We start from the raw sequence: 9,695 nt of genomic DNA, 5'->3' as shown, positions 1-9,695 counted from the left end.
TAAAACAAGGATATAGTGGATTATTGGATATCACGAGGTAAATCTATTATGTCTCTTGCTCATATTTGCATGTTACGAATATATGCCTATAATGAATATCGGATATACAGAAGCTATTTCTGTGTTGTGTGCGACTTTGTTAAAACGACGTTTTGGCTGTTGCCTATCGGGGCAGCAGATTGCCCAGCAAATGGAAGCTTGTGCTATTCTGTGTACCACACATAGTCTGTTATGCCAGCTTTGCTGCCACAATCACAGTACTTGGTTATGGTTGCGGGAAAGTCAAGAGGAGATGGGGGGCGATGCTGATAACGTTATTGGTACAATGTAGGCAATGAGATCAGGGGTCAAATTTTTAAAAATTTGCGTTCGTAAGTGTTCTCTGCCATTGGCAGGTCACCTTGCTAATATATGTCCAATATCAGAATTGGCTGGAATTTTTTTCTTACGAACAATTCTAGCGTAGCAGCTTTTTGTGAATACGCGCCCAGGTGAAAACATAGGAGTGGTTGGGAATGCAATGCTGCCAGTAAGTAGTAAAATCAAGAAGAAAAAGAAAAAGGAGCTCTGTTGTAAAGAGAGCCGAGAGAGTAATTTTATTACTCTGTACACCCATCATTCAGAAGTCATAGCAACATTTAAACAAGATTGCTTTGTCAAAATATTTATTGGCACTTGGACAGGCCAATTGAGGACTAAATTTTCAAGCAAGTGCTGTTAGGGACCCTTTAAAACGACACTATAGAGGAATACTAAGCTGAAATAGGTTGGTAGGTCGCACATGAGGAATACCAAATAGAGGAATTTCACTGTGGTCCGAGACTGTAAGCCAGAAAGGATGATGAAGCTGAACACGGATGGTGACACCACCTCGAATTTCCTGAAGCAACTTCTTACGATGCCATAGATTCTTGTAGCATCTGGTTAAGGCTACCTTTTTGTTTGTCAACCAATGGCACTAACACTACATTCAAAAGAAAGCAAAGGCTAAATCTGGCCACATTGGAAGCTTCTCCAGCATAAAATAAGTAAATTGTGAGAAAGCTGGAGTGAAATTTGGGACGTCACCAGCACCGTGGTCTTTAGCATGAAATTGAAAGAGAAGCTCAACCTTAATTTTTTTCCATTAAATTATAAACTCTCTCTCGCCTAAGTAATGCAAATAGAACCTTAAAACAATAACCTTCCAGCCTAGATTGATGTAATATTTTTCCTTATTGTCCCTTTAGTGCAACTCAAACATGTCATGAAGGGCCCCTAGTTTTTTTTGTGCCTCACACATCTCGGTGTTTAGCATCGGAGTCCCTTTCTGAGGGAGGCTCCAGTGTGGCATATTCGTGTGACGCTTCCAGCAAGTGGTTGACAAATGTGAGGTCGGATATGATGTCGGGATTTGAGCCACGATGTCGGCCGGCATCATGGCCGTTCCTCTGTGATCGAGTCCATTCGGGTTGGCCGGAAATGCGGCTATGGAAGAGAGCTGCCGTGTCGCTGGTGTCAAATGCGAGCATGTCGTCCTCCTCTTCGTCCGGTGTTAATGGCAGGGGTCGTCTACCTTGCCGTTTCGCTGGGTGTAGTTCGGACACTGTAGCTGGCATGGAGGCAGGGGACTTTTCGCCTGGTTGGCAGGATTGTACGAGAGCTTTAGCCACAGGCAAGGGTTGCACAAGAGCTTCAGCTATAGGCGTGCATGTGCACTGTAACACTTCTATGTTCCACTGTGACATGCTCTTAGATGAATCTTGTTAAAAAGCAGATTACTCAAGTTTCTTGCTTACTAGACTTAATCTCACAACCGTACAATTAACGAAGCCTCTGAGCCTCTGCTATCTGCATAGCTTACACATCTCTTGGGAAATGCGACTTCCTGTCATAGGTTACTTTTTTTTTTTTTTTTTGCATGAGCATTTTTGTAGCTGTAGCGGTTTATGGACTAGGTGAATGTTCAGACAGGCACAGCCAGCCCTATTATAGGTGTCACTAATTATACTCTGGGACGACACAAGAATTAAGTACAAATGCAGACAACGGAACCATACTGAACCACTTGAACCAGTTCACGAAGTGCTGCTCCCGGCCATTCGAGTGGTGCAGCGATGGCGCCCTCTGAACCACGCCATTTGTTTCAAACGGTGCAGGAAACATACATGGTTGGTGCGCGATTTTTCTGCACCCTCCCTACTGACAGTGCCAGCTTAGTGCAGACATGCAGACGCATAGCAGCTGCGCAGCAGACAACGCATGACTCAGACGTAAGTACCATTGAAAACCCGTTTTATGGGCTTGTGCTTAGTCTACCCAACGTGGGGTGTGTTTACGCCTCAGAAGCCAAACATACCTGCCTTTAAGGGCCTTTCAAACTGACGTAGGCGGCGCGCATAAGGTGGACAAAATATAATGCCTGCACCACCTCTGCACTCGTTTCGAGTTGTGCCTGCACCATTGAAGTTGAGTTGCACTATTTCTGCACATCTCGTGCCCTGCCATGCACTGGCTCACAGTGGTGCAGGTGAATCAAACGGACCTATAATCTCCAAGAGACGTCAGTATTAAAAGAAGTTCGGCTTCGACATGACATTACTGAAATGAGTGAACGTGATTGGATGGCACATCTATACGTATTCTCACTGCGTTGGACAACGGTGGATTCTTGGGTTGTCATTTACTATAGTATGGATAAGTTACTTTTTCTTGTGACTAAAAAAAACATGAAGCTCACACTTTATGCCAATTATTCGAAGCAAGACACTCGAGGCTTTGGCACTTGAAGACAAATCAATGCATTCACCTTTTCCAGAAAAGTACTGTTGCCAGTATTGCTGCAACGGCCATTACTGGCAGCGTGGCATCTGTATAAAGCGACAAAGTAGGGTTAATGACTGGCAAGTACAACAGCATAGTTATTTGAGAGCGTAACTTAGAATGTAATACTTGCATAAAATAAGCCGCCACGAAAGTTTCCCAGCGGTCACTGGTTGTCGAGAAGCTGCTGTGCGCCCTGAAGCCCGTGGCAAAAGATCTAGAAAAACACAATGTTCTGTGCATCCACTATGGCCTTGGACATCTTTAAGCAAACCTATTTTCGTGATAAATTAAAATAAACTTTGAATGTTTGCAATGACAGTGTCTTCACATACAATATTTATTACTGCCTGCTTCTTGCATGGAACCTAATGTTTCCACTCTGTAAGAGCAACACCTATGTTATTGAATATCAGAAGATAAAACAAGAAATTGGTGACAGAATTTTCCTTACCTATCTTGTCTATCTTGTCGCTGATGTTAAATATGGACACTTCGCACAGTTCTGTTACACTGTGTATGTCGACACCACGGACCTTGGCTGAAAGCTCTCCGCCGTAGATCCAGACATTGCCTGCGGATGTGATTAATAGTCACCTACATCTATTGCAACCAGCATAGTTGCACTCTGTTCAGCCTGTGGTACAACTAGACGTAATGCGATTTCGCACCTTCCAAGTCATCTTTCTCAGCTGTTGGGAATCCATTGCTGTTGTCCTCAAGGAGGTAGTAAACAACATTTGGCTCTGGAAAATGTATATAATTATAGTTGACCCTTGCTTACAGCAGAACAGTAGCAAAATATTCAGTAAAGATGTGCTGGAAGTATGAAAGGGCAGATCTATGTGCAGTGTCTGTCTGCTCTTATGTGTGGGTGAAGCGCCCAACGATCGCGCCGATGGCCGTGACGTCATGCACGTTTTTTGGTGGCGTTCATTGGATTAACGTTAACGCAAATTCGAAAGTACAGTGGCACTAGGAGTTGAGCGAGAAAGCAGTTGATGTCAACGTGCAAGGGAAAGCACGAGGCTATGTTGATTGCTTTTCTTTTTACTCCAACTCGAGAGCTGTCTAGCTTATCTGCAGTGGGTAAAAGCTCTCTCGTCACGCGCTGATTTCGTCATGTGAAACGGCTAGAAATGGCGGCAAATTCGAAAGCTTAAAGGTATGGTTTTTGTCAGGACTCGCGATTACAATGTGTTGCAGCAGCGGGCGGTAGGAAATAATCTAGGGGCCTTATTATGTAAGGATTCTTCTCTTCCGATTCTGTTAATTCTTTATCGCCAGTCTCAGCAAGAGGCTGATACTGGCGATAACGAAGACCTCGCGCAAGAAAATTGAAAATGAATCTTAACATTACACGACCCTAGAAATTAGAAGTGAGTTCGCTACAAGATTAGCGGAGCGTGAAATTGCAAGAGGCCCGCAGTTTTTCTCACGTGGTTCTGACACGACTCGTACGAGGCCGACGTCTATTGGTGGGTCGAGGAAAAGCCGCACGGACGCCATCGTTTCGTTCAGCTCCGAAGGCATTGAAAAGCAGGTGCTGTCGTCCGAGTCCCATATGCGAACAGTCTTGTCGTTGACGAGGTCGTCGTGTCCGAGCACCACCAGACTGTACGGGACTGCATAACCGCACAGCACAGACCCAGCGGGGCGCCGAATCAGAAATGGGCCGCGCAAGTGCGCCAACGTTCGATTCTGCCATTAAGCGGCGCGTTAAGACAAACTTGGCGCTCCCCATTCCAGCAAAGTTAGGCGAGCTTTCAGGTACGAAATTTTGAGCAGAATTATCGTTCAGAGACAAGCTCCAAAACAGCAAGCAGTTCCCCTGATTCGCCAGCTGCGTGAAATGTTAAAACGCCAGGTCCGTTTGGCAAGTCTCCCTAAATTGCACAAGTCGCGTCTGAGCAGCGTTCAAGCTTCCAACTTCCGTAGCACAGGACATACGTAAATGTACGTCATGCCTAAAAGCAGCAAAAGTCGGTTGGCGTTAATAAGCAAATGCAACGGGGTAATTAGTTCACGGACTCGGAAGATTGGCTTACCACCCAGGCCATGCACGGCCGTCGGCAAACTGCATTGTGCGAACGCCAGCAATGTCACTAGCAACATCTCGGCAAGGAATGAACTGCCTACACAAATTGGCCTGCGGCGCGAACTCCGTCGCGATATCGGGTGGTTCATTTCCTTGCTGGGCACAACGCCTTCCTGCCACTTCGGAAGGTCAGATAAGGCGGCCAAAATACAACACAACACAAATCAAAGGAGACAGAGCATGTCAATGTGTTATGTGGAAAGAACGATATTTATTCAGGATCTGCCAGTAGCTGGGTCCCGGCCCTGGGGCGCTCGAGCACTGGTCGCTGAAAATGAAACTCATGACGAATTAATAGCACTGCACTTGGATGAAACGTTTCTCCCAATAATTACACAAGGCTACAATGATAATACTAATGCCCCTAATCAGGTCCTTTGGTAGCAGTGAACTGCTACTAAACGATGCTGAGGACTACACGTACAACTGGGATAACTGCGCACAACTTGCAGCAAGCAATAATGTACAAGAAAATTAAATCTGGCTCAGCCAACGAATGTTTTTATTAAGAAAACACACTCAAAGTAACAAAGTGATGGCACAGCTGTGACACAGTACAGCAAAGGCATTTTGATAGAATACAAAATGATGTTTGGAATTTTAGTTTATGGAAAAAAAGTGCACGAATGCATCACACAAGTGCGGAGTGATGCAAAATGCCTTTGCTGTTTTTGCACTCTAATGATGTATAAATGAGGCAATGGCAATGCAAACAAGGGAAACAACGCAACCATTACCACTGTGGATGCTGAAAGAAAATGGAGACCTAAAAGAACAAAAAATATGGGGAGGTCTACAACGCAGACTCTCCGGCAATCCTTTTTTTGCCAAACGTGAGACGATGCTGGTGCGAGATGTAGGAAAACGCGCGAGCATTCCACAACGGCAAACGCTGAGAAGTGATGACGAAATGTGTAGACTTCGAGGTGCCACGTTTCTCACACAATGCTTTTTAAACATCTGATAGAATTGCCTTTGCACTTGCACATTTCTCGAGGCAGGGGCTTATACAATATTGAAGACGCATGAATTCTTGAGAAACGATTTCTTTCCTGTACACAAATATGCTGAAAATCTTTGGCCATTTCTTTTTTTATTTCACGATGCTTGCACTGCTGTTGTGAGCATCGAAAAGCTCTGCCTTGGGAATTTGATAACAATTCGAAACAAAATGGCTGATTTAATAAACGCTGTTTGACCTTCCACAGCCACAATTGCCAAATGACACGAGGCATGCGATCCATCTCTGCCTAGAACATCTTCCATTTGCGACAGCACATTGCCTCATTCAGGGAACAAACATTTCAGACGCGGTACAAAGTGTGAAAAAAATTTTCTCGAACATCTTGAATTTCAACTCGAGTGCAAGCGGGCACACGTATACATTCGGAGAGGTGTCAAAATGAATGGGCACGAGTAGCTTTTCAATCCTACACCATTTTTTTTTCCATCCAGCTTCTCAATGGTGCTCAAGACAAGGAGGTTGGCAGTGCCTCAATAAATGACAACAAAAAATTAACAATAGATGGCGGGTTTCACATTTCAATGACAGACATGCTTGCTGCTAGGATAAACCACTGCGGTGACAATATGGGGGAAAACTGCGAGGAGCCTCTCATCATGCCGGGTGGTTTCTTCAGTACCGCCTGACCCCTCCACCGCCTCCCATGTACCGATTGCCAGTGCCTCCAAAGCTTCCACCGCTGCCCATACCAGAGTGGGCCATCATACCAGAGCCACCTGCTCCAGAGTTGTAACCTTGCGATCCCTGACCCATGGAGCTGCCTCCCATGCCTCCGCGCGCTCCCATGCTGCCGCCTCCTGCTGACCAGCGGTCCGGCTGCGAGGACCAAGACTGGTGGCCCGAGTCGGGCTTGCGGCTGTCGGCGTTCCACGAGCCTCCGCCTACGCCGGAGGAGGAGTAGCCACCACCACCCCGGCCCCCGGAGCTCCAGTGATCACCCCCACCGCCAGCTGCTTGGGGGCCTCCAAAGCGGGCCCCGCCACTACCGTACGCTCCGCCGGCTCCCGAGAAGCCTTCTTTAGACTGAAAACGAGGCTCCATCCTTCGAACTGGCGGCGACTCGCGGGGCACCCTGTCCCTGGGGACCCTGCCACGAAACTCTCGGTCACCGCCAAAGTCACCGCCCGGTCGCTCAAAGCGCCGGTCGTCTCTGTCCGTGCCACGGTCATAGTCTCGTCCGGGGCCCAAGTGGGGCCTCTTGCGGTCTCTCCAGAAGGCGTCACCGCCGGCCTCGATGCCGCCGCGGGACGGTCCGGCGCCCAGCACGCCGGCTTCCTCGTCGTACGGGCGCTTCACGGGGCGCCGCATCAGGCCCGGCGCCTCGGCGCCGAACTCAGCGGCGCGCCCCATCTTCCGCTGCCGAAGTTCCTCGCGCTCACGCTGGATCCGCTCTCGCTCGAGGCGCTGCTTCTCGCGCTCCAGGCGCAAGAGTTCCAGTCGCTCACGCTCCAGCTTCTCGCGTTCCACGCGCAGGCGCTCCCGCTCGCGCTCAATGCGGAACGCCTCCTCGCGCTGCCGGCGCTCGAGCTCACGCTGGCGGAATGACGAGGCGGCATCTTCGTTCCTGCGGAACGGCTCTCGCGATTCGCGGTAGTCTGATCCCATGCGGCCACGGAACGGTCCACGGAAGAAAGGCCGCCTGATAAACGGACGCCTGAAGCCGCGCACTGCTCTGAAGCCTCGGATAAACGGTCGGAAGAAACGGCGGCGCACGAAACGGTCTCGCGAGTGGCTTCGGCTTCGCCTCCGCTCTTTGTCGTCCCGGTGCTTCCTGTCTTTTCCCTTGTCGTCCTCGTCACCATCGCCTTCCTCCTCTTCATCGGCGTCTTCCTTTTCTTCGGCCGCTTCTTCCGCAGCCTCGTCTTCCTCGGCCTTTTCGCCCTTGTCATCTTTGTCCTTGGCTTCGGCAGCCTTCTTTTCGGCCGCCGCCTTCGTCTTGGCCGCTTTGGCAGCTGCCGGCTTTGCCTTGGCAGCAGGTTCTTTGCCCTCCTTGGTCGCGGCTGCAGTCTTCACAGCCGCGACGACAGGCCCGGTCTTGGCCTCGGACTTGCGCAAAGCGCCGCCCGGCTCGTGCTTGGTGCACTCGACCGAGATCATCTTCCCGTGCAGCTCGGTGCGGTGCAAGTGCTGGATACACTTCTGGGCTTCATCGGCGGTGCTCATGGTCATGAAGCCGTAACAACGCGCGCCGGGAGTCTTGGCGTTGGTAACGATCTTGGCGGACACTACTTTGCCGTGCTTGCCAAAGAGCGCCTTCAGGTCCGCCGCCCGCGTGGTGTTGGCCAGACCGCTCACCCACAGGTTACGCAAGGGCTCCTTGTCTGCGGCCGCCTTCGGCGTCGTCTTCACCACCTTGCCGGCAGCCTTCGTGGCCTTCGGAGTGGTGGGTTTCTTGGGCTCGGCTTTGGCGCCCTCGGTGCCATCCTTCTTGGCCTCCGCTGCGGCAGCTGCTGCTGCAGCAGCCTTTTTCGCGGCCGCAGTCTTTGGGCCCGCTGCGGGTTTCGAGGTTTCAGGTACTTGGGCTCTCTTTCACTGCGGCGGCTTGGTTATCTTCCTCAATGTCCGCGTCCAAGTCGTGGTTGTCATCAGCGTGCACGATCAGGGCCTGCTCGGCCTCGTGACTTGCGTCTTCGTCGTCTTTAGCCGCCGAATCCTTCGCGCCATTCTTTTTCTCCGCCTTTGAATCGTCGCCGGCGGCGGCGGCTTCTTCGCCGTCCCCTTTCGGATCGGCTTCGCCATTGTTCAATTTCTCCTCGCCGCCTTCCGCCTCGTCTTCCTCCTCTTCGTCGAGCGTCTCGATCTCAGGCTCGTCCTCTTCGTCGGACTCGCCGCCTTCATGCGCGTCATCATTGCTCTGCGTTTCAGACTCGGCATCGTGCGCCAACTTCTTGTTGACGCGCTTGGTTACGGTCTTCTTCACCGACCCGCCAGCAGCTGCCGGCGCGGCCGGCTTCACCGGCGTCTGTTCGGCGGGCACCTCGAACTCGAACGTGTCGGCATCCTCGCCTTCGTCGCGCAGCGCGTGCGTCAGTCGTTCAATGAGCGCAGCCTTCACGCCTGTCTTGTCTAGTCCACGCTTTTCGAGCTCGCTGCGTAAGTCAATCACACGAAGCTCTGACATAGTTTTCTTCGTCGTTAGGCCTACGTTATCTGCCGTGGGAGCCATCTTGGCTCGCTGTTGCCTCCGAAGCTTCTACGGCGCACACACAACGGACACGAAAAAAAGTCGCCCCCGAGGACAGTAACACGTCGGGACGCACCTGTTCCGAGACCCCGAGCCCGGGAGGTGGACGTCGCTTGTGAGAAGAGTCAGCGGCGCCGGGCACAAACACACAACCAAACCTACGTGTACGATCGAGCACAACGCAAATCTCCACGCACGCCTCGGCAATGGCGCGCGGCGTTTCCACTCGTTGCAGAACGTGATTGGCCAGTTCGAGCCGAGCGCAAAAGGGCAGCGAGCTAACAAAGGAAAATAAATTAAATACAAGCTGGGGCGCATTTGTTTATAATGAATAGCTCTAATAAATTTCTGCGGTCATAAAACTGGCCTTATTACTTTGAACAAAATTTATTATGTGAGCATTAAAAACATCAGATGCTAGACATATACGAGCAATACGTATGCAAGACTCGCAGTTAGTGGGTGTGGCGGCGCTGCTATGCACTCTACTTCAAAGAAACGTTATTTACATAGAGGAAGGGGGTTTTCTTTCTCCATGGTTATTTATATAAGACGCAATGGGTTTACTTAAACCACGTGATTTAAAC

At 50.1% G+C, this 9,695-nt stretch overlaps 2 protein-coding genes across 3 annotated transcripts; both read right to left on the bottom strand.

Moving 5' to 3' along the window:
- Positions 1 to 9,396, bottom strand: LOC119431588 (uncharacterized). Of its 2 annotated transcripts, XM_037699067.2 has the most exons (8): positions 9,185 to 9,396; positions 4,851 to 5,168; positions 4,242 to 4,427; positions 3,474 to 3,548; positions 3,257 to 3,376; positions 2,936 to 3,019; positions 2,789 to 2,849; positions 3 to 1,618 (listed from the first exon to the last, which is right to left on the bottom strand). In XM_037699067.2, exons 2-8 carry the CDS (start codon positions 4,987 to 4,989, stop codon positions 1,552 to 1,554), a joined length of 732 nt encoding a protein of 243 aa, XP_037554995.2. In that variant the 5' UTR covers positions 4,990 to 5,168; positions 9,185 to 9,396; the 3' UTR covers positions 3 to 1,551. The 2 variants fall into 2 exon arrangements, with proteins under 2 accessions (XP_049513490.1, XP_037554995.2); XM_049657533.1 differs by lacking the exon at positions 9,185 to 9,396 and having other exon boundaries at positions 1 to 1,618; positions 2,936 to 3,022; positions 3,269 to 3,376; positions 4,851 to 4,989.
- Positions 5,090 to 9,191, bottom strand: LOC119465792 (scaffold attachment factor B2). Its single transcript, XM_037726245.2, has 2 exons — positions 8,448 to 9,191; positions 5,090 to 8,416 (listed from the first exon to the last, which is right to left on the bottom strand). Exons 1-2 carry the CDS (start codon positions 9,088 to 9,090, stop codon positions 6,537 to 6,539), a joined length of 2,523 nt encoding a protein of 840 aa, XP_037582173.1. The 5' UTR covers positions 9,091 to 9,191; the 3' UTR covers positions 5,090 to 6,536.
- Positions 9,397 to 9,695: the final 299 nt, after the last annotated feature.

This window comes from Dermacentor silvarum, chromosome 10, assembly GCF_013339745.2.
Source record: "Dermacentor silvarum isolate Dsil-2018 chromosome 10, BIME_Dsil_1.4, whole genome shotgun sequence".
In the NCBI taxonomy this organism is placed as follows: domain Eukaryota; kingdom Metazoa; phylum Arthropoda; class Arachnida; order Ixodida; family Ixodidae; genus Dermacentor; species Dermacentor silvarum.
This window is presented reverse-complemented; position numbering and strand designations above follow the sequence as displayed.